This window comes from Salvelinus alpinus, chromosome 2, assembly GCF_045679555.1.
Source record: "Salvelinus alpinus chromosome 2, SLU_Salpinus.1, whole genome shotgun sequence".
Classification (NCBI taxonomy): domain Eukaryota; kingdom Metazoa; phylum Chordata; class Actinopteri; order Salmoniformes; family Salmonidae; genus Salvelinus; species Salvelinus alpinus.
The window spans coordinates 125,296,442-125,321,862 of NC_092087.1; the positions used below are offsets into that span (position 1 = coordinate 125,296,442).

Here is a 25,421-nt window from a genome sequence, read left to right on the forward strand (position 1 = left end):
ATAGTATAGAGAATGATTTATTTCAGCTTTTATTTATTTTATCACATTCCCAGTGGTTCAGAAGTTTACATACACTCAATTAGTAATTGGTAGCATTGCCTTTAAATTGTTTAACTTGGGTCAAACATTTCGGATAGCCTTCCACAAACTTCCCACAATAAGTTGGGTGAATTTTGGCTCATTACTCCTGACAGAGCTGGTGTAACTGAGTCAGGTTTGTAGGCCTCCTTGCTCGCACACGCTTTTTCAGTTCTGACCACAACTTTTCTATGGGATTGAGGTCAGGGCTTTGTGATGGCCACTCCAATACCTTGACTTTGTTGTCCTTAAGCCATTTTGCCACAACTTTGGAAGAATGCTTGGGGTCATTGTCCATTTGGAAGACATATTTGCGACCAAGCTTTAACTTCCTGACTGATGTCTTGAGATGTTGCTTCAATATATCCACATAATGTTCCTCCCTCATGATTCCATCTAGTTTGTGAAGTGCACCAGTCCCTCCTGCAGCAAAGCACCCCCACAACATTATGCTACCACCCACGTGCTTCACGGTTGGGATGGTATTCTTATAGTTATATAAGAACTTATAGTATAGTTTTTCAAATGTTTCAGTATTTTTATTTTTATGAAATTCACTAAGTAGGATGGTCCTTCCCTTCCTCCTCTGACGAGTCTCCACTGGTGTTTTCTCATTGTATTTGCAGGATGACGGCGACTTTGGCTCAATACTAGTTTGAGTTATAGGAGAATATTAAACATACCCAGTTGAAAACCAATATAGAATATATTGAGATCCTCCTCTTTAGCTTTTAAGTGAACATTTGTATCTTTATACAGACTTGATTTCATTCATTCACGGTACAAACCCTCCCCACTTCACTTTCTACTGTATCTCTGCAAGTAGAAACAACCGTAGATCTGGGTGTGGCTTTGCTGTTCACATGTTCAACCTCATGTGGTCGCATTCAAGAGCAGGGTGTGTCCTTGTGACTGACTGACGGACTGATGATCGCAACACAAGTAAGGTGTTAACTTGCATAAAAATGTTTTTTTCTATGTGACATACATGCACCTAGGGCTGTATTAGCTCTTGAGTCATGACTGCAGTAAAATTCTATGTGACTGCTGAGTCACGGTAATGTCCTCTTATGCACTCTGGACATGTGTTAGTAGTACCCAACTCGCTAATGATCATCAGGTGGCTAATGGCCTGTTACTCAGAGCTGTATTGTTCCTCTAACCACTCTGACATCAATGCAAATACAATCGAAAACCACATCAAACACTTATCAAACCAGTATGTGCTTTTAAAACTCACCTCACTGTGATTGAGCAATATGAAGAAAGAAGTTCAACAACAGGTTGAAACTGAGTGGAAAACATGGTCGTTGTGCATGTTGTTTCAAAGCCTAATACAATGAAATGGACAGTGCTTTCTAAGGTGATGATTCATTCAAAAAAATCCATATGCATATTAGAGCTTATGCATATGCGTAGGCCAATATATGAGCCCAAGCCCGTAGAAGTACCTGAATTAAAAATAATGGTTGTGCTATTATACAATACATAGCCTACCACATATTACACGAGGCAGAAAAACATTTAAAAAAATACTAATTTAAGATATCTTTGGTACATAATTGGTCTTGCCAATTCAGAGTTAGCCTACAATTATAGTGTATTTGTATTTGATTTTGAATAGCCTAGTAATAGGGCATTTAAAAAAATATTTTCATAAATAATAGGCTGACACATTACTTTTAGCTATCTCACCACCGTGCGTTTCCATCTCCTCCCTGCTCTCCTTCATTACTTTCACCAGCACGCAGAGAGAAGGGCTCTCAACAGTTGAATTAAATATGTTTCGCTGTGAAAACATGTTACTATCGATGTTCCCGAACAGATTTCACTTGGTTTCCCAAATTAAGCAACAGTGTAGGAGAGCCTATGGCATACAGAGTTTGAGCAGAATATCACCTGCTGCATGGCAACATAACTGGAGTAGCCTACCCAACATGAGTGAAAGGAACCGGTGGGAAAGTAGCGTCCATTCCCTATTTGATTGGACGACATGCCTTTTTGTCTCTTGTTCCTGTTCCTGCCTATTTGATAATGGGCCATTCTAAATCAAAACTAATTTTACATATTAATCAAGACAAGATTAAATGATGAATAGTCTGATGCATGAAAATATTATCACTTGATGAGAGACCAGCGTGTGCAGCCTGAGGCAAGCAACAGAGTGCAGCCCGTATATCTTTTGACTTCTAAGACATTCTATGTTTGTATCATTCACAATGAAAGTTGCCAAATAACTCTACATCTAGCATATAGGACCTGTTTCAAATGATCACTCATCATGCTCTACATAGACACTTCATATTCACTGCACACTCTGTGTCCGGAATGGGAAACATATATTTTCTATTTTATTCATCTAAGTTAAATGATATTCTTCTTACTAAAGTCATATAATGTAAAATAATGGCATGGGACTTATTACTGGCAAGCCAGTTAAGAACAAATTCTTATTTACAATGACGGCCTACACCAGTCAAACCCGGACGACGCTGGGCCAATTGTGCGCCGCCCAACGGGACTCCCAATCACGGCCGGTTGTGATGTAGCCTGGATTCAAACCAGGGTGTCTGTAGTGACGCCTCTAGTACTGAGATGCAGTGCCTTAGACTGCTGCGCCACTCGGGAGCATAAGGATTATAAGGATATCTTGTCTGCTAAATGAACAAGCCTACAGCCTATGGCATGGCACATAGCCAGATAACATATAGTAGGCCAACTCATATTCTGTTCTTCTGAAGTACATTTTCTCCATATCATATTGTTTCTTTAGACCTGCCTAAAATAAATAATGGATTTATAGTGTGGTGTATATTCAACTGATTTACTAAACATTTTTTAAATGTAGATGTTCCAAAAGCGCATGTCAGCAGCTTGTATGTGTGGAGGCCTGGAGATGCGAATTGTGTTTATGTTAATTAATGGTTAATTACCGTGAGATTGGCCGTCTTTTGCATGACAATAACCGGCTGACAAAATGTCATGACGGCCACAGCCCTACATACAACTACAGTATGTCTATAACCTGATAATCTATATCAATGTTAATTAATAACTTGCATTCACTTTCTCTCCTGGCCTATAGGTGTTCAAGCATGACTGTCTTTTCATGACTGTCTTTATCTTCACTGTCTTTATCATGACTGTCTTTAGCTTCACTGTCTCTATCATGGCTGTCTCTATCATGGCTGTCTCTATCATGGCTGTCTCTATCATGGCTGTCTTTATCATGACTGTCTTTGTCATGACTGTCTCTATCATGACTGTCTTTGTCATAAACAACATCCCACCTCAAGTGTCATTATACAAACAGAAAGACATATGGAAGTCAATGTTCGACCATATAAATAGTCCTGTCGGTGTTCCAGCAGTGGTGCATTCTAACAAAGGATAGGGTTTATTACTTAACGTGGCACGAAAGCGAACACTGTTTGTGGGAAGATCTGTGTGTTCTATATTCGTTTGAGTCTATATTTTGTACTCTGTAGCAAGTTGATCTGAAACCCTTATGCTAAGCATTATTGTATGTTTATCTGAAAGACTCAGGGTTCTATTCAATCTGTGTTGCTGAAGCGTTACAGATTGAGCAATAAGAAGGTCATTTCAGATTGAGCCGACATATGCAGCGTTTACTGTGAATGCAGTCTCTGCTAACGCAGGAACATTGCCTTTACATTTCAAGCACGCTGTAACACTGCACTTCCTCAATACAGATTGAATAGAGCTCTAACTCCTTTCTTGTTGATTGTCATTTAGATTTGTATTCACATTCACAGTGCTATCTAGTTCTGTTTGCACACAACAGCATGTGATGCGTAATTCCATTGCATCCAGATTTATTTCGCTTTCATCAACTGCATGTGTGTGATACCACGTGCAAAAGGACGAGGTACTGTAAGCAACACCATAATTAAAACGATTGAAATACTAAATAACTGTCAATAGTACCGTTGTGTGTAATCAAATGCCCATGTATTACTTCAGAATGTGACTCATTGAATGAATGTGACTCATTGCTATAAAAGCTATAACATAACCCTGAATACAGTAATTGGTAGTAATCCCTTTGACAGTACTTTGATGAATTAAAGAAAATAGTAGAGTCCTTTCTGGGTCAGGTAGGGTGTGGCCATGCAAGCCAATAGCTGTGGGGCATTAACAGAAACTGCAGAAACCAGTCCTGACCACATACACATAACACAATGGAACAGAGCCATGGCTGTGGAACCCATGCTGGCAGTGAGTTATAGGATCTTTCAACTCTATAGTGCCCGAGGGGGTAGAGTGTGAGAGTTACAGAATGTGGGAGAGAAACAGGGTTTAACTACACAATACAGCCCTGATGTCCCTCTGACAGACTGAATAGAAGGTGTTTTCTACCAGGGTTATTCAACAGAAAGGAACAGGGCAGTTTAGTTTAGTTAGACAATACACAACATCAGTAGTCATTGGAGTTAGAGGGCGATACAGTTCGTTTTGCCAGATATGACTGTGGGAGAATTGAGAAACTCATACAAGACTTGAAAAGTAGAGTGTTTGTAAATCACAGTCATGAATGAACATGCAGAACACATAGGGTGCCCTCCGTAATTATTGGGACAGTGAAGCATTTTGTCTTCTTTTGGCCATATACTCCATACGTTTGGATTTGAAATCAAACAATGACTATGAGGTTAAAGTACAGACTGTCAGCTTTAATTTGATGGTATTTTCATCCATATCGGATTAACCATTTAGAGCTTGTGACTCTTAAAATATGTTGGATGAATTTGCTTTTTGTTTTGTTTTGTGTTTCAGATTATTTTGTGTCCAATAGAAATGAATGGTGAACAATGTATTGTGTCATTTTGGAGTCACAAATATATCCTAACCCCCACCAAAATAAATGCTAATCTCTCCTGTTTTTGTAATGGTGAGAGGTTAGCATGTCTTGGGGATATGATATTTGTTTGTCTGTAATTCTTTCACTCATCAATCAAGAAAATGTATTTATATAGCACCTTTTACATCATGTCACAAAGTGCTTATACAGAAACTCAGCCTAAAACCCCAAACAGCAAGCAATGCAGATGTAGAAGCAAGGTGGCTAGGAAATTGTAGGCCGTAATTGTAAATAAGATTTTGTTCTTAACTGACTTGCCTAGTCTAATAAAGGTTAAATAAAATAAAAAAGGAAAAATTCCTGTCACGTTCCTGACCTGTTTTCTTTGTTTTTGTATGTGTTTAGTTGGTCAGGGCGTGAGTTGGGGTGGGCATTCTATGTTATGTGTTTCTATGTTGGTTAATGGTTTGCCTGATATGGTTCTCAATTAGAGGCAGGTGTTTGACGTTTCCTCTGATTGAGAACCATATTAAGGTAGGGTGTTCTCACTGTTTGTTTGTGGGTGGTTGTCTCCTGTGTCTGTGTATGTCGCACCACACGGGACTGTTTCGGTTGTCGTTCGTGTTTGTAGTCTGTACCTGTTCGTGCGTTCTTCGTGTTTATGTAAGTTCACATGTTTTAGGTCAGTCTACGTCGTTTTGTTATTTTGTAATCTTTTCAAGTGTTATCGTGTTTCATTCGTTCTGTTAATAAATCATTATGGATTACAACGCTGCGTATTGGTCCGACCCTTCTCGCTTCTCCTCTTCAGACGAAGAGGAGGAGAGCACCCGTTACAACTCCCTAGAAAGGCAGGAACCTAGGAAGAAACCTAGAGTGGATCCAGGCTCTGAGTGGTGACCAGTCCTCTTCTGGCTGTGCCGGGTGCAGATTATTAGAGTACATGGCCATTAATTAAGGCCAGATCGTTGTTCATAGATGATGTTCATAGGGTCAAATAACAATCACAGGGGTTGTAGAGGATGGGTGCAACAGGTCAGCACCTCAGGAGTACCCATAGAGGGAGGGAGAGAGAGAGCAAGAGAGGGAGAGTCGAAAACAGTAGGTCCGGGACAAGGTGGTACAGCCGGTGAACAGGTCAGGGTTCCAACTTGAAACAGGAGCAGCAGCACAACTAGCTGGACTGGGGACAGCCAGGAGTCATCAGGCCAGGCAGTCCTGAGGCATGGTCCTACAGTAGGGCTCAGGTCCTCCAGGAGGGGAGGGAGAGAGGGAGGGAGAGAGAATTAGAGGGAACATATTTAAGTTCACACAGGACACCAGATAAGACAGGATAATTTCACCAGATAGGTAGCCCCTCCCGGCACTATTGCAGCATAGATACTGGAGGCTGAGAAGGGGGGGGGGGTTCGGTGGACACTGTGGCCCCAACCGACGAAACCCCCGAATAGGGCCAACCAGGCAGGATATAACCCCACCCACTTTGCCGAAGCACAGCCCCAACACCACTAGAAGGATATCAACAGACCACCAACTTACTAGCCTGAGACAAGTCTGAGTATTGTTCACAAAGAGCTCCTCCACCGCACAAGCCCGAGGGAGCGCAAGACTGGACAGGAAGATCAAGTCAGTGACTCAACCCACTCAAGTCGAGTATACTGTAGCACAGAAAAGCCTGGCAGGACGTAACGCGCCCCTCCTAGGGCCTGCATGGAAGAGCACTAGTAAGCCAGTGACTCAGCCCCCCGTAATAGGGTCAGAGGCAGAGAATTCCAGTGGAGACGGGGGTCGCCCAGGCAGAGACAGCAAGGGTGGTTTGTCATTCCATTGCCTTGCCGTTCACCTTCGCACCCCTGGGCCAGACTACACTCAATCATAGGACCTACTGAAGAGATGAGTCTTCAGTAAAGACTTAAAGGTCAAGACCGAGTCTGCATCTCTCACATGGATAGGCAGACCATTCCATTAAATTTGAGCTCTATAGAAGAAAGCCCTGCCTCCAGCTGTTTGCTTAGAAATATGAGGCAATAAGGAGGCCTGCGTATTGTGACTGAAGCGTACGTATAGTTATGTACGGCAGGACCACATCGGAGAGATAGGTAGTAGCAAGTCCATGTAATGTTTTGTAGGTTAGCAGTAAAACCTTGAAATTAGCCCTAGCCTTGAAAGGAAGCCAGTGTAAAGACGCTAACACTGGAGTAATATGATTTTAAAAAATTGGTTCTAGTCAAGATTCTAGCAGCTATATTTGGCACTAACTGAATTTTATTTAGTGCTTTATCCAGGTAGCCAGAGAGTAGAGCATTGCAGTAGTCAAATCTAGAAGTGACAAAAGCATGGATTAGCTTTTCTGTATAATTTCTGTACAAAACCTTTCGAATTTTTGCAATGTTACGAAGATGGAACAATGCTGCCCCTTAAATATTTTTGTTTGTCAAAAGAGAGATCAGGGTCCAGAATAATGCCGAGGTCGTTTAGTTTTATTTGAGATGACTGTACAACCATCAAGATTAATTGTCAGATCAAAGAGCAGATCTCTTTGTTTCTTGGGACCTAGAACTAGCATCTCTGTTTTGTCCGAGTTTAAAAGTACCACTTCCTTATGTCTGAAACACAGGCTTCCAGGGTAGGGGATTTTGGGGCTTCACCATGTTTCATCGAAATGTACAGCTGTGTGTTGTCCGCATAGCATTGAAAGTGTTTCCGAATGACATCACCAAGAGGTAGAATATATAGTGAAAACAATAGTGGTCCTAAAACGGAACAAATGAGGAACACCAAAACGTACAATTGATTTGTCAGAGAACAAACCATCCACCGAGACAAAGTGATATCTTTCCAACAGATAAGATCTAAACCAGGCAAGAACTTGTCCGTGTAGACCAATTAGGGTTTCCAATATATTTAAAAGAATGTGGTGATTGATGGTGTCAAAAGTGGCACTAAGGTCAAGGAGCACGAGGACAGATGCAGAGCCTTGGTCTGACACCATTAAAAGATAATTTAGCACCTTCATGAGTGCAGCCTCAGTACTATGATGGGGTCTAATACCAGACTGGAGCGTTTTGTATACATTATTTGTCTTCAGTAAGGCAGTGAGTTGCTGCGTAACAGCTTTAGTTAGATTAACAAGAATTTAAGCTTTCTGCCTGTATCAGATATGTCTATGTCCTTGGATTTTGTTTTGTCATTTTTGGTTATTTGAGCTGTTCTTGCCAAAATATGGACTTAGTCTTTTACCAAATAGGGCTATCTTCTGTATACCACCCCTACCTTGTCACAACACAACTGAGTGGCACAGATGAACTTTTAACAAGGCACACCTGTTAATTGAAATGCATTCCAGGAGACTACCTCATGAAGCTGGTTGAGAGAATGCCAAGAAAGTGCAAAGCTGTCATCAAGGCAAAGGGTGGCTACTTTGAAGAATCTCAAATATAAAATATATTTCGATTTGTTTAACACGTTTTTGGTTACTATATGATTCCATATGTGTTATTTCATAGTTTTGATGTCTTCACTGTTATTCTACATCGTAGAAAGTAGTAAAAATAAAGAAAAACCCTTGAATGAGTAGGTGTGTCCACACTTTTGATTGGTACTGTGTGTTCATTCAAAGGGGATGTTTGTTTTTACAAATGAGGACTTTGTGTGTTTAAAGAATCAAGCTGGGATAATTAGATGGCCATTATGACCGTAGGAGGTCCAGATTGGGAATTTAGCTAGGACACAATCTTAGTACTTTATATTGTGTGGTCTGTCATCTTTTTGGAGGGGAGAAGACAGGCAAAGGTCACTTTACATAGTTCATGCTTCATACGTTTTCTCCTTGGGGTTACTGCATGTTCATTCCTGTCAAACGTGCACATTCTTTGCAAAGGAGGGACAGACATAAATCAATCTAAATTGATAAATGCTGAAATGCATACATTGCAGTCATTGTCAGGGCATGAGAAAGACACTCCTGTGGCTTTATCTGGGTGTGGATCTCTCCTTTGAAGAGAAAAGCTGCAGGGCACACAGGAACTCTCTCTCTCTCTCTCTCTCTCTCTCTCTCTCTCTCTCTCTCTCTCTCTCTCTCTCTCTCTCTCTCTCTCTCTCGCACTCACTCACTCACTCACTCACTCACTCACTCACTCACTCACTCACTCACTCACTCACTCACTCACTCACTCACTCACTCACTCTGTCTCTCTCTCTCTCACACTCTCTCTCTCTCTCTCTCTCTCTCTCACACTCTCTCTCTCTCACACTCTCTCTCTCTCTCTCTCTCTCTCTCTCTCTCTCTCTCTCTCTCTCTCTCTCTCTCTCTCTCTCTCACCTCTCTCTCTCTCTCCTCTCTCTCTCTCTCTCTCTCTCACACTCTCTCTCTCTCACACTCTCTCTCTCTCTCTCTCTCACACTCTCTCTCTCTCTCTGTCTCTCTCTCTCTCACACTCCCGCTTTCTCCTTCACAACGATGGTATAGTAATGAGAGTATTTTGCACAATGTTATGTCATAGCATCTGTTATTCTAAGTGGCTGCACATCAATGGGTTTCTTTGGCTAAACCCTGAGTTGCGTTACAGACACACTGGTAATCCGTAGAGTACGTTGCGAAAAGGCTGACGTTTTGTCAAGATGAGCGGAAATCACTCATATGAGTGAGTGTGTGAGCAGGAGAATCAGGCAGATGACCTCAGCTAATTATTTTCTCACTCATTCATCTCACCCCAACTGCCATGTAACTAATACCAGCCTATATGACATACAGAGCTGATAGAAAGTCTACACACCGCCTGCACATTCTTCACATTTTCCTGTCATAAAATTACATCTTAAAATGGATTAAATTGGATTTTATTCCTACCGATCTACATAACCTACTCCACAAGTGAAAGAAAATGTATAGAACATTTTGTGTCTTCACACCCCAGAGTTAATACTTGGTGGAAGCACCTTTGGCAGCTGTGAATAATACGATTCTACAAACTTTAGACAGCTCTTAGGGCAACGTTTATCCATTGTTTTTGGACTGAGACTGTAGCACTCAGGAATACCATTCCGGTGGATTTTTGGCATAAAGATATGTAGATTTGTCCTGCTGAAAAATACACCTTTTTACCTGGGCTTTGCACCTTTCATATTAAATTTGATCTTGACAAAATCCCCAGTCCCTGCCGGTGACAGGCATACCCGTAAGAGGATTATTCCATCACAATGTTTGAAAATACGAATACAAAATTCAACCTGTGTCGTGTTGTCAGGATGAAATTAAATAAAGGAGTAAAACCCAGGTAAAAAGTTAGAGGAAAACCTGCCTCAGTCTTCTGAAAACCTAACCCTAGGATAGTTTTATTTTTCAGCGGGACAACTGCAATTTTTCTTTCACTTTTAAAATGATGATTAGGTTGTGTATATCCATAGAGAAAAATATGAGTTAATACGTTTTTAAATTACATTTTAAAGCAGCAAAATGTGAAGACTGTGCAAGGGGTGTGTCGACTTTTACTAGGCACTGTAACTACAATGGTTAAATGTCCCTTTTTGATTTTGACATTTTATGTCAAAATCAAAGTCCATGTTGACTGAGAGCTAGCTAGCTATAGTGCTTTCAAACATCTTCACCAATGTCACAGTATTGCATTCTACTGCAAATCATTAACATAACTTGCATTGGCTTGAACAAATGTAAATCAACTTTTCCATGTACAAAATGTGAAATTCTAACCTCTGGAGCGTGACAAAAAAAATCTGCAGGAAATGTTCTGGTTACATGGAAATTTGTAAACAAGCAATAGCATGTTCTTGCACGTTGCCGATGTCAAGTACCCTGACAAGGTGTACAAAACCTTCTTAAGAAGAAATCTCTTCTTAATTAACTGCCATTTCTTCCTTAACTATAGACTTAAGACGAATGTTAAGCAAAGTTGATATACCTCAAAGGTTCTTGGACATTTTCTTGGCTATGTATTATGTTTCTCCTTAAGCAAAAAGTTAAGAAGAAATTAAGATTCTCGAAAATAAAGTTATTGGAAATGTTCTTAGTTCCAAGATATCTGAACCCTTGTCTTAAACTCAGGGCAGTGAGAGAAAAAGCTCATGAAAGCAATCGAACATGTTTAATTCCCTCACAAACTTCATCTGAAAGTTTCAGTATTGTTTATTTAAACCCAAGAACATGTTTTAGAAAAGTTATCTCAGTTAGAAATATGCTAACATGGTTGCCATTGCTAGCTAGATAGCTAGCTAAAATTGTCTTCAAAGGATTTGTAAGAAGATATTTGAGAAATTTATAAGAAAATCATTCAATCTTAAGATATTGTTGAGGAATTGCACTTACGAACTATCTAATGAACTTTTTTTTCTTAAAAAGCTTTTAAGTTTTTGCGTAATAAGTGTTTTGTGAATCTGGACCCAGTACTTTAATTGCATCTGAGGTGAGATTTCCTGGGGTACGATGCCTGGAGTAATGACTCATCCCATGGGGGCTATAAAGTGGTAAAAGGAAGGGAAAATGACTTTTGTCGGTCCTGCTGACTCCTACAGTAGATGGGACACGCATACAGTTGATTGAAACTTAGTATAATGGTACCCTAGTCTGTGCATAAAATCAAAAAAACTATCAAGCAACAATGGACTGTTGCGTTTAAGGAAAAGGAAAGAGATTTTCTTGCGAGATATCAGTGTGTGTCACGCCCTGACCTTAGAGAGACTTTTTATTTCTCTATTTGGTTAGGTCAGGGTGTGATTAGGGTGGGCATTCTAGTTTTTTGTTTTCTATGTTGGCCTGGTATGGTTCCCAATCAGAGGCAGCTGTCTATCGTTGTCTCTGATTGGGGATCATATTTAGGCAGCCTTTTCCCACCTGTTGTTTGTGGGATCTTGTTTTTGTGTAGCTGCCTGTGGGCAGCACAGAACGTCACGTTTCGTTTTTCTTCTGTTTTGTTTTGGTGAGTTCCACACATTAAACATGTGGAACTCTACGCACGCTGCGCCTTGGTCCAATCATTCTAACGAACAAGACAGAAGATCCCACCACAAACGGACCAAGCCGTTTGTGCCTCCTCCCCGCACTCGCCCTGAGGTGCGTGTCACCAGCCCGGTGCCACCTGTACCGTGCCCCACGTATCAGGCCTGCAGTGCGCCTCACCAGTCCAGGACGTCCTGTGCCTGCTCCTCGCGCTCACCCTTAGGTGCGTGTCACCAGCCTGGTACCACCAGTGCCGGCCCCACGCACCAGGCTTCCGGCGACAGTTCCCAGTCCAGAGCTTCCGGCAACAGTTCCCAGTCCAGAGCTTCCAGCGACAGTTCCCAGTCCAGAGCTTCCGGCGACATTTCACAGTCCGGAACCTCCAGCGATGGTCCACAGTCCGGGACCTCCAACGATGGTCCACAGTCCGGAACCTCCTGAGACGGTCCGCAGTCCGGAACCTCCTGAGACGGTCCGCAGTCCGGAACCTCCTGAGACGGTCCGCAGTCCGGAACCTCCTGAGACGGTCCGCAGTCCGGAACCTCCTGAGACGGTCCGCATTCCAGAGTCTCCAGTGACGATCTGCAGTCCAGAGCTTCCAGCAGGGGTTCCCAGTCCAGAGCCTCCTGCGATGATCCACGGTCCGGAGCCTCCGGCGACGATCCACGGTCCGAAGCCTCCGGCGACGATCCACGGTCCGGTTCCTCTGGCGACGATCTACGTCCGGTTCCTCTGGCGACGATCTACGTCCGGTTCCTCCGGCGACGATCCACGGCCCGGAGCCTCCGTCGACGATCCGTGGTCCGGTTCCACGGAAGCGGAGGGATCAGCGAGCGGAGCGGGGTCCACGTCCCGAACCGGAGCCGCCACCGAGGCTAGATGCCCACCCGGACCCTCCCCTATAGAGTCAGGTTTTGCGGCCGGAGTTCGCACCTTTGGGGGGGGGGTGGTACTGTCACGCCCTGACCTTAGAGAGCCTTTTTATTTCTCTATTTGGTTAGATCAGGGTGTGATTAGGGTGGGCATTCTAGTTTTTTGTTTTCTATGTTGGCCTGGTATGGTTCCCAATCAGAGGCAGCTGTCTATCATTGTCTCTGATTGGGGATCATATTTAGGCAGCCTTTTCCCACCTGTTGATTGTGGGATCTTGTTTTTGTGTAGCTGCCTGTGAGCAGCCCAGAACGTTTTTCTTCTGTTTGGTTTTGGTTTAAAAATGTGGAACTCTACGCACGCTGCACCTTGGTCCAATCATTCTAACGATCGTGACAGTGTGTGTAAAAGACAGGTCTGTTCGGGGAAAATGTTGTCTGGGTGTCACGTGAAAGATCATATTGTACCGTAAATTTCAATTAACTGCATGCATCTCTGCAACTTGTTTCTTGGTAGGATAACATGTACAGATAAATAGCCATTCAGTGTGTCAATCTATATGCTCAGGAAACATGGCAAAGCTCACCTGTTACAGCATGTCAAAGTTATACTGTGTGTGTTGACTTACTGATTGATTGACCTACCTGCGGCTAATAGAAGCAGGTGTGTCCATGCTTTAAACCAGATGCTTTTACGGGAGAGGAATTCCAACTGTTTATGGGTGTGTGCACTTTTATGTTTGTGTGAGTGCCTGCAAGCACCCTGCAGGCAGAAGCCACATAGAGTGAGATGCGGAGAGTGGAGTTACGCAACAATAGAATATTTAAAAAATTTGCATATCCACACATACAGTACATACTCCCCCACCCATGTCCTCCACCCAACCTCCCTCCCACCTTAAGCCCTGTGCAGCATAAAAAGGGAAAAGTGGCTGGGCCGTGCACCACATTCTCTCTCCTCTTCATCCCAGGCAGGCAGACTCCCTCTCAGCAGCCATGTCCTTCTCCAGATCTAGCATGTCCTACAGCAGCAGCGGTGGTGGAGGTGGCACCATGTCCATGAGGTCTGGAGGTGGAGGTGGAATGGGTATGGGCTCCTCACGCTTCTCCTCGATGGGTGGTGGTGGTGGTGGTGGAGGAAGTGCCATGAGGTCCGGCAGTGTGTATGGAGGTGCAGGAGGCTCTGGGGTGCGCATCTCTAGCTCCTCGTTTGGTTCCGGCGGCGGAGGTGGTGGTGGCGGTTATAGTTTCGGAATGGGAGGGGGTGGTGGCGGAGGAGGCGGTTTCGGCATGGGAGGTGGTGGTGGCGGCGGTGGAGCTGACATGAATGTGTCGGCCAACGAGAAGGCCACAATGCAGAACCTGAACGACCGCCTGTCCACCTACTTGGAGAAGGTGCGCAAGCTAGAGGCGGCCAACGCCGAGCTGGAGCTGAAGATCCGTCAGTTCATGGAGAGCAAGACGTCTCCCAGCTCTCGTGACTACTCTGCCTACTACGCCACCATCGCCGACCTGCAGGACAAGGTACGTGACATGTCTCCTTGATGGCAAGAGCACTCAATGATGACATCACAGCATGTCAAAACATGGTAATGTCTGCAGAGTGACAATGTTATGCTTCATTAGAGAGTACATGTACATGGTGTACACATGCCATCAGCTTGTTTTTCCAACAATTTACTGAGAGTGATATATGACTGTTAGAAAAGGCTAAATTATATACATTTGTTATAATTGATTCAACCAAGATGTGGCACCAAAGATAGATGCAAAGACATTATCCATACTTGCAGCTGAAGTATTGAAAGTAAAGCCAATCATTGACGCTATTCCTTCCTCTATCAATAGCCCCTAGGCGATTGCAAAAGGTGCAATTTGTTTCTTTGAGTCATGCTTTAGAATTATCATAAAGACGACAGTTTCACTGTAATGCTTCTATGAGCTATTATTTACAGTGCGGCTGAAACTCAGAATTCAATGATTACAGTGTGGGATCAAAGTTTGTGCGTACTGCATTTGTGTGAAATTCCATGCATTCCCCATCCTGAAATGTTTCGCCATCCTCCACCTCTCAGATCCAGGCTGCCACTCGCGTAAACGGAGGCATCTATCTCAGCATTGACAATGCAAAGCTCGCTGCAGACGACTTCAGAACCAAGTAAGTTTATCCAACACCATCCACATATACAGAACACCGCTGGTGCATTCCATTAACCAAATGGAGTAACCCAAATCTGTGTTGAAACTACAAAAAAGGAAACCAAATGATATTACCCTTCACCTCCACCATAACCACACCCTCCCAACAGACATATCAGAAGCCTGGTGTTATTTTCCCAAAACTAAATAGAATACTAGAATCTGTAATCCCCTTCCTATTCTCACAGAGGAACACATTCAGGCAGTTCTTTGACCTAAGCGATCTCTATCTCTCAGGTATGAGAACGAGCTGGCCATGCGTCAGTCGGTGGAGGCGGACATTGCCGGGCTGAAGAGGATGCTGGACGAGATGACCATGGCCAGATCTGACCTGGAGATGCAGATCGAGGGGCTGAAGGAGGAGCTCATCTATCTCAAGAAGAACCATGAGGAGGTGGGTGTGGGCTGATGGAACATATCCATACAGTCCCTTAAAGTATTACGTCTATTGACCATGTCAACCTGCTATGGGTCTTCACTAAAACACCCCTGCTGGCTTTCAAGCACATCTGTATCAAGCAATGGTGTTCAAATGTATAATGAGGACAGCGGGCAGGTCAAGTTGTTACCATCAGCAGAGGTTAGTCACTCACCACTATGTGTTTCTCCACAGGAACTGCTGGCCATGAGGACGCAGATGACTGGACAGATCAACGTGGAGGTGGACGCAGCACCACAGGAGGACCTGTCCAAAGTCATGGCTGAGATCCGTGAGCAGTACGAGTCCGCTAATGCCAAGAACCAGCGCGATCTGGAGGCTTGGTTCCAGACCAAGGTAGAACCTCTAGAACCTCTAAACTATGTTCATGGTGTAGATGTTCCTTTACTTTTAGTTGGTAACGTTGTCACATTCTATCATGAGTTGAAATGTTGTTGTTCCTGTGATGATTGACCATTGTTTTACAGACAGAGACGTTGAACAAGGAGGTGGCGTCCAGCACAGAGGTTCTCCAGACCTCCAAGTCAGAGATTTCGGAGATCCGTCGCACACTGCAGGCCCTGGAAATCGAATTGCAGTCACAGCAAAGCATGGTGAGCCGTAATTACAAACATCTGACCAAGGACCAACGTTTAGGGGACCTTACTTACACAACTTTCTGCAACTTTCTTCAATAATCAACAGTTGACTCTTTCATCATTCTCTACCATCCCTCAAGTATCTCACTTTCACCTGGACTCTAACACTATCCCTCAAGTTGTTATAGCCAGGCACCACTCCATTACTATAGCTAACCTCTACCTGCCTACACATTCAATTACTAGAGCTAACTTTTTCAGTATGACTGTAAACATTCCATATTCCCAATGTTTTTGACCCATCATCTCTATCTCTCCCGGCCAATAGAAAGGCTCCCTGGAGAACACGCTGGCGGAGACGGAGGGCCGTTACTCCATGCAGCTGGGACGCCTCCAGAACCAAGTGACCAGTCTGGAGGAGCAGCTAGTGTCTCTCCGCAGCGACATGGAACGCCAGGGCCAGGAGTACAAGATGCTGCTGGACATCAAGACACGCCTGGAGATGGAGATCGCTGAGTACAGGAGGCTGCTGGACGGAGAGGCTAGCGGGTAAGGCAGGATGGGATTGGACAGAGGGAGGCAACTGAGACAGACAGGGATTTGGGAAGAGAGTGTTACATCTTTGTGGGATGGGACGAGGGGTGACAGGGACCTTGAAACAAGTGTAAATTAATTGATGTCTCCTTCAACATTTGATTTTAAAAACAAAATTCATTTGAAGGTGACCTTACTATGAGCCATGGTTGCTTTTGACATGAATCTACTGCTATGTAACCATTTAATAGTTACTTATTATGATCATAGATGCTAACTATGGGTTTCCCTTCCTCACAGCCTCGGCGGCAGCTCCTCGAAATCCAGCCAAAAATCCTCCAGCTCCTCGAGCTCCGGTGTTAGTTCCAGTGTCAGCAGCTCCAGTGTCAGCACCTCCAGTACCGTCCCCAGCTCCACCACCTCCACCACACGTAAGGTGGTGATCGTCACGGAGGAAATAGTGGATGGCAAGGTTGTCTCCACAAGTGAAACCAAACACACCACATAAGGTCCCACACACACAGCGAGCACTGCAGCAAGCAATGGGTTAACCCCATAGAAATATAATTACTAGAATGGGTATAGGAAATGAGAGGCCAGCACATAGAGTATTGCTGTTCCCCAGTGCTTTATTCATGCAACCTAAAATACAACGTTTCAACTTATACAAAGTCTTCGTCAGATGAAAAATACCTGTCTTTGTTGGCCAACTCTGGTTAACTCTAGTTTAAGATGTGCATACCATCCTCCCGTTCTTTCTAGAATGGCTAAATCCCCTCAGACACCCATCATGGATCATTGACTTGAATGGGGATTTATTTTCTGGTAATTCTATTTCTATGGTTAACACCTCCAGAACAACACATTCTACTACATCTGGATGGAACACCAACAACAAACCCCATTGTGAATGTAATAAAGATGCTCTGACTTGCTGACACCATCATTCTGTCTTCTGTGTCTTTCAACTTGATTTATCTGATCTGGTGTGCTCCCATACATCTGACTATCATATAGGTTGTTATCTTCTGCACATGAGGCCAATTTTATGGTCTTGAGAAAGTATACAGTGGGGAGAACAAGTTTTTGATACACTGCCGATTTTGCAGGTTTTCCTACTTACAAAGCATGTAGAGGTCTGTAATTTTTATCATAGGTACACTTCAACTGGGAGAGACGGAATTTAAAACAAAAACCAGAAAATCACATTGTATGATTTTTTATCATGTGCTGACCTTGTTAGATGTGTTGACCTTGCTTCCAGTGGCAGTTTGGAACTTGGTAGTGAGTGTTGCAACCGAGGCCAGACAATCTTTACGCACTTCAGCACTCAGTGGTCCCGTTCTGTGAGCTTGTGTGGCCTACCACTTTGCGGCTGAGCCGTTGTTGCTCCTAGACGTTTCCACTTCATAATAACAGCACTTACAGTTGTCCGGGGCAGCACCAGCAGAAATTTGACAAACTGACTTGTTGGAAAGGTGGCATCCTATGGCGGTGCCACGTTGAAAGTCACTGAGGTCTTCAGTAAGGCCAATCTACTGCCAATGTTTGTTTATGGAGATTGCATAGCTGTGTGCTTGATTTTATACACGTGTCAGCAACGGGTGTGGCTGAAATAGCCAAATCCACTAATTTGAAGGAGTGTCCACATACTTTTGGCCATGTAGTGTATGATAGATGATATAGTGATTCATGCATTCAGATGAACTTATTATATCTAATTTGATTGCATTGGCCTGGCACCTTGTTTGTGTGAACACGCCAATGCAAACTCACTGACTGACTGCACCCTTCTTTCTGATTTAGCATTTGTCAGAAAAGACCATCATTTCACAAATGTAATAAGACACGTGACAGCACTTTGGATTTGAATCCATTTCAACTAGATTGTGGTCTAGAAATTACTGCTTTAGCATGTCTTCTTTTAGACATATTTGTTCATGCGAAGGGGGTCTGTTTGTTCCTACATTGGGGACATTGTGTGTCTAGAAGAACCAGTTACAGAATGCCAATGGACAGGGGTTGAGTTCTGGGTGAATCTAGTGACTGTCAATGGCTCTATGTGCTGTTGTGCTTGGCTCGGCTCTCTGTGACTGGGTTGTAATTCAGCCACAAACAACCAGGAAATATGTTATGAATAATTAAAGGGCGAGGCTAAGGTGAGGAGGTATATTTTAGTTTTTACAAACTTTAGACAAGTCTTAGGGCAACATTTATCTATTGTTTTTGGACTGAGGCTGGAGCACTCAGAAATACTCAACGCCACTTGGAAAGTCATTCTGGCATGTCTTTGGCATTAAAATATGTGTAATTCTCCCGCTGAGAAATAAAAAGTTTAACCTCGCTCCTTTCATATATATTTTGATCCTGACAAATTCCCCATTTCCTGCCGGTGACAAGCATACCCATAACATGATGCTGACATCCTAATGCTTGAAAATAGTTTCCCCTGTGCTGTGTTGTGTTTTCAGAATCAAAATAGATAATGGAGCAACGCCCAGGTAAAATGTTAGAGGATAATGGTAACCTCTGGAGCGTGATAAAAAAAATCAGCAAGAAATGCTGTGGTTATATGGGAATATGCAGACACCAAGTTCCCTGACAAGGTGTTAAGGGAAAAGAACAGTACTTTAATGAGTTTTTCTGGGGTAGGATGACCCGAGTAATGACTCATCCCATGGGGGCTATAAAGTGGTAAAAGGAATGAAAAACTACTTTTGTCGGTCCTGCAGACTCCTACAGTAGATGGAACACGCATAAAGTTGAGTGAAACTTAGGAAAATGGAACATGACTCTATGCATAAAATCTGAAAATCTATCAAGGAACAATCGACTGTTGCGTTTAAGGAAATGGACAGATAATCTTGCGAGATATCAGTGTGTGAGACAAAGACAGGTCTGTTCGGGGAGAATGTTGTCTGGGTGTCAAGCGAAATATCATATTGTACCGGGAAATGTCTTTGCAACTTGTTGTCTTGGTAACATAACAGGTACAGGTAAATAGCCATTCAGTGTTTCAAAAAATATGCTCAGAAAACATGGCAAAGCTCACCTGTCACAGCATATCAAAGTTATACAGTGTGTGTTGACTGATTAAATGACTAATAGAAGCAGGCCTGTCTATGCTTTAAACCAGATGCTTTTACGGGAGAGGAATTCCATCTCTTTATGGGAGTGTGCACTTCTATATGTTTGTGTGAGTGCCTGCAAGCACCCTGTCGGCTCACACCACCTATAGAGTGAGATGGGGGAGAGTGGAGTTGCACAACAATAGTATATTTTCAAAATTTGCATATCCACACATACAGTACATATCTTTCTTTCCTCTTCCGTCTTCTGCATCCTAACGTGTCAAAGTGGGGGAGGAGCCTTGCGCTAAATGACGTAATACCTCCCTCTATTCCTCCCTTCTGCCTCCCCACCCATGTCCTCCTCCCAACCTCCCTCCCACCTTAAGCCCTGTGCAGCATAAAAAGGGAAAAGTGGCTGGGCCGTGCACCACATTCTCTCTCCACTTCATCCCAGGCAGGCAGACTCCCTCTCAGCAGCCATGTCCTTCTCCAGATCTAGCATGTCCTACAGCAGCAGCGGTGGTGGAGGTGGCACCATGTCCATGAGGTCTGGAGGTGGAGGTGGAATGGGTATGGGTATGGGCTCCTCCCGCTTCTCCTCGATGGGTGGTGGTGGTGGTGGAGGAGGCCGCGTCACTGCCATGAGGGCCGGCAGTGTGTATGGAGGTGCAGGAGGCTCTGGGGTGCGTATCTCTAGCTCCTCGTTTGGTTCCGGCGGCGGAGGTGGTGGTGGCGGTTATGGTTTCGGAATGGGAGGTGGTGGCGGCGGAGGTGGCGGTGGAGCTGACATTAATGTGTCGGCCAACGAGAAGGCCACAATGCAGAACCTGAACGACCGCCTGTCCACCTACTTGGAGAAGGTGCGCAAGCTAGAGGCGGCCAACGCCGAGCTGGAGCTAAAGATCCGTCAGTTCATGGAGAGCAAGACGTCCCCCAGCGCTCGCGACTACTCTCGCTTCCACACTACTATCGCCGACCTGCAGGACAAGGTACGAGACATGTGTCCTTGATAGCAAGAGCACTCAATGATGACATCACAGCATGTCGAAACATGGTAATGTCTGCAGAGTGACAATGTTATGCTTCTTTAGAGAGTACATGTACATGGTGTACACATGTCAGTTACTGAGAGTTATACATGACTATTGGAAAATGCAAAATTATATGCATTTGTTATAATAGATTCAACCAAGATATTGCACCAAAGATTGATGCAAAGACAGTATGCATATTTGCAGCTGAAGCATCGAAAATATAGCAGATCATTGAAGCCAATCCTTCCTGTCTCGTAAGAGCCCCTAGGCGATTGCGAAAGGTGCAATTTGTTTCTTTGAGTCATGCTTTACAATGTTCACAAAGACAATAGGTTCCCTGTAATGCTTCTATGGGCTATCATTTACAATGCAGCTGAAACTCAGATCTCAATGATTACAGTGTGGTATCACAGTTTGTACGTACTGCATTTGTGTGAAATTCCATGCATGCCCCATCCTGAAATGTTTTTCCATCCTCTACCTCTCAGATCCAGGCTGCCACTCGCGTAAACGGAGGCACCTATCTCAACATTGACAACTCAAAGCTCGCTGCAGACGACTTCAGAACCAAGTAAGTATATCCAACACCATCCACATATACAGAACACTGTTGGTGCATTCCATTAACCAAATGGAATAACCCCAAATCTGTAAAAAACCCTCAATGTTTTTATTTAATTTTGTGTTGAATCTATAAAAAAAGAAACCAAATGACACTACCCTTCACCTCCACCATATCCACACCCTCCCAACAGACATATCAGAAGCCTGGTGTTACTTTCCGTTAATTTCCCAAAACTAAATAGAATACTAGAATCTGTAACCCCCTTCCTATTCTCACAGAGGAACACATTCAGGCAGTTCTTTGACCTAAGCTCTCTCTATCTCTCAGGTATGAGAACGAGCTGGCCATGCGTCAGTCGGTGGAGGCGGACATCGCCGGACTGAAGAGAATGCTGGACGAGATGACCATGGCCAGATCTGACCTGGAGATGCAGATCGAGGGGCTGAAGGAGGAGCTCATCTATCTCAAGAAGAACCATGAGGAGGTGGGTGTGGGCTGATGGAACATATCCATACAGTCCCTTAAAGTATTACGTCTATTGACCATGTCAACCTGCTATGGGTCTTCACTAAAACACCACTGCTGGCTTTCAAGCACATCTGTATCAAGCAATGGTGTTCAAATGTATAATGAGGACAGAGGGCAGCTCAAGTTGTTACCATCAGCAGAGGTTAGTCACTCACCCCTATGTGTTTCTCCACAGGAGCTGCTGGCCATGAGGGCGCAGATGACTGGACAGATCAACGTGGAGGTGGACGCAGCACCACAGGAGGACCTGTCCAGAGTCATGGCTGAGATCCGTGAGCAGTACGAGTCCGTTAGTGCCAAGAACCAGCGCGACCTGGAGGCTTGGTTCCAGACCAAGGTAGAACCTCTAGAACCTCTAAACTATGTTCATGGTGTAGATGTTCCTTTACTTCTAGTTGGTAACATTGTCACATTCTATCATGAGTTGGTTTGTTCCTGTGATGATCGACGACTTATAGTGGTGTAATGTTCTTAAGTAAAAGTACTATGAAGTACTACTTAAGTAGTTTTGGGATATCTGTGCTTTACTGTTTATATTTTTGACAGCTTTTACTACATTCCTAAAGAAAATAATGTACTCCATACACTTTATCTGACACCCAAAAGTACTTGTTACATTTTGAATGGTTAGCAGGACAGGAAATTGGTTCAATTCATTCACCTATCAAGAGAACATCCCTGGTAATACCCTACTGCCTCTGATCTGGCGGACTCACTAAACACACATGCTTTGTTTGTAAATGTATGCCCCTGGCAAAAAAAATAAATAGTTTATACTTTTATTCTTGATACTTAAGTCTATTTTTGAAATTCTATTTACTTAAGAACATTTAAAACCAAATTGTTGTAGACTTTTACTCAAGTAGTATTTTACTGGGTGACTTTCACTTTTACTTGAGTCATTTTCTATTAAGGTATGTTTACTTTTACTCAAGTATGACAATTGGGTACTTTTCAACCATTAACTTTTCAACCATTATTTTTTACAGACGGAGACGTTGAACAAGGAGGTGGCGTCCAGTACAGAGGTTCTCCAGACCTCCAAGTCAGAGATCTCAGAGATCCGTCGCACACTTCAGGGCCTGGAGATCGAACTGCAGTCACAGCTCAGCATGGTGAGTAGTAATTACTAACATCTAACCACAGACAACAGTTTAGGGGACATTACTTACACAACTTTCTACAACTTTCTTCAATAATCAACAGTTGACTCTTTCATCATTCTCTTTTCCAACCCTCAACTATTTCACTTTCACCTGGACTCTAACACTATCCCTCAAGTTGTTATAGCCAGGCACCACTCCATTACTATAGCTAACCTCTACCTGCCTACACATTCAATTACTAGAGCTAACTTTTTCAGTATAACTGTAAACATTCCAAATTCCAAACCTACTCCCAATGTTTTTGACAAACCATCTCTATCTCTCCCGGCCAATAGAAAGGCTCCCTGGAGAACACGCTGGCGGAGACGGAGGGCCGTTACTCCATGCAGCTGGGACGCCTCCAGAACCAAGTGACCAGTCTGGAGGAGCAGCTAGTGTCTCTCCGCAGCGACATGGAACGCCAGGGCCAGGAGTACAAGATGCTGCTGGACATCAAGACACGCCTGGAGATGGAGATCGCTGAGTACAGGAGGCTGCTGGACGGAGAGGCTAGCGGGTACGGCAGGATGCGAAAACAATGTTCATTTGAAGTTGACCTTAGTATGAGACATGGTTGCTTTTGACATGAATCTACTGCTATGTGACCTTTAATAGATAGTTATTATGATCATAGATGCTAACTATGCTAACCATTGGTATCCCTTCCTCACAGTCTCGGCCTCAGCTCCTCAAAATCTGGCCACAGCTCCTCCAGCTCCCACATCAGCTCCGGTCTCAGCTCCTCCAGTACCGTCCCCAGCTCCTCCACCTCCACCACACGGAAGGTGGTGATCGTCACAGAGGAAATGGTTGATGGCAAGGTTGTCTCCTCAAGTGAAACCAAACACACCTCTTAAGGTCTCACACACACAGTGAGCACTGCAGCAAGCTACGGGTTAACCCCATAGAAATAGAATTACCAGCACATAGAATATTGCTTTTCCCCAGTGCTTTATCCATGCAACCTAAAATACAACGTTTTAATTTATAATAAGTATTTGTCAGATAAATAACATTGTTATTTGTTGAGGCCAGCTCCGGTTAACTCTAGTTTAAGGTGTGCATACCATCCTCCTATTTTTCTAGAATGGCTAAAGCCCCTCAGACACCCATCATGGATCATTGACTTGAATGGGGATTTATTTTCTGGTAATTCTATTTCTATGGTTAACACCTCCAGAACAACATATTCTGCTATATCTGGATGGAACACCAACAACAGACCCCATTGTGAATGTAATAAAGATGCTCTGACTTGCTGACACCATCATTCTATCTTCTGTGTCTTTCAACTTGATTTATCTGATCTGGTGTGCTCCCATACATCTGACTATCATATAGGTTGTTATCTTCTGCACATGAGGCCAATTCTATGGTCTTGAGAAACTATATGTGTCATTATGATCTTGAATAGTGTAATTTATGACATTCACTTGTACTGAGTTTAATACTTGGCAATAAATGTATGAACGCTGATAGTCATTATTTGAATTCAAGTTGTCAGCAAAATTATATAATTCAATCTCTATTAATCAAACTCAAAAAATGTTAAGCATTAGATTCAGAGTTATGTACTGTATGGAGGGTGTTTGTGGAGTCAACTCTACAGCTGTACACCATGTTTTGGTTGAAAGATGTCAAATTGAAAACAATTCATTTGAAATGAGAACACAACATGTATCTGCTATGACATCCATACTCAGACATTCTTATAGTCTGTCTATGATAAAGCATGAATATCTCGGAAACAAGTGAAACCACACAGTCCATTCTCATTCACCAACTTAATCTTTATTGATGGTTTTCTTGAAAAATTATTACTTGACATTCTGGGTTGTCTCTGTCATAACTACCATGTAGGTCTATGGAAGGGGGTCAGGAGTCAGATCCTAATAATAAATAACTCTCCTCCGGCTAAACCAGGTCTGGGCAAAAAAAAATTACATGGAGGGTGTAACGTCCTGACCAGAGTTCTTATGTGTTGTGCTTGTTTAGTGTTGGTCAGGACGTGAGCTGGGTGGGAATTCTATGTTGTGTGTCTAGTTCGTCTGTTTCTGTGTCCAGCCTAATATGGTTCTCAATCAGAGGCAGCTGTCAATCGTTGTCCCTGATTGAGAATCATATATAGGTGGCTTGTTTTGTGTTGGGGATTGTGGGTGGTTGTTTCCTGTCTTTGTGTTTTGTATGCACCAGCTAGGACTGTATCGGTTTGCCACTTTTGTATCGTTGTAAGTGGTCACTGTTTCGTTTAATTAAACATGTTGAGCACTGGCTACGCTGCGTGTTGGTCCGATCCCTGCTACTCTCTCTTCTCGTGAAGAGAGGGAAGGCTGCCGTTACAGAGGGCCACATTAGAATATATATTTGCCTTTGCGGGCCAGAATCATATTACAGGATTAAACATCATGTGTATGACTGTGTTGACAGATATATCTACTGTAAATCACGTCCAGATATGCTAATTATTTAACTTTTTTAACACGCACAGAAATAAACCACAACCATGTTCTCCTTTTGGTAGGTATTTCCATTATTAAACATGCAATGAACTACAGGAAGGAAAAAGTACACTGTGCATTCAGTGAAAGAACTCTTGTTAAAGGGTAT

General features: G+C 43.4%; 2 protein-coding genes across 2 annotated transcripts; both read left to right on the forward strand.

The window, feature by feature from the left end:
• Positions 1-13,580: 13,580 nt before the first annotated feature.
• LOC139568607 (keratin, type I cytoskeletal 13) lies at positions 13,581-17,417 on the forward strand. Its single transcript, XM_071390545.1, has 7 exons — positions 13,581-14,245; positions 14,797-14,879; positions 15,158-15,314; positions 15,534-15,695; positions 15,827-15,952; positions 16,266-16,486; positions 16,772-17,417. Exons 1-7 carry the CDS (start codon positions 13,718-13,720, stop codon positions 16,977-16,979), a joined length of 1,485 nt encoding a protein of 494 aa, XP_071246646.1. The 5' UTR covers positions 13,581-13,717; the 3' UTR covers positions 16,980-17,417.
• Positions 17,418-19,901: 2,484 nt separating this feature from the next.
• On the forward strand, positions 19,902-24,084 carry LOC139568610 (keratin, type I cytoskeletal 13-like). The gene is made up of 7 exons (XM_071390549.1): positions 19,902-20,531; positions 21,065-21,147; positions 21,469-21,625; positions 21,845-22,006; positions 22,659-22,784; positions 23,111-23,331; positions 23,488-24,084. Exons 1-7 carry the CDS (start codon positions 20,022-20,024, stop codon positions 23,669-23,671), a joined length of 1,443 nt encoding a protein of 480 aa, XP_071246650.1. The 5' UTR covers positions 19,902-20,021; the 3' UTR covers positions 23,672-24,084.
• Positions 24,085-25,421: the final 1,337 nt, after the last annotated feature.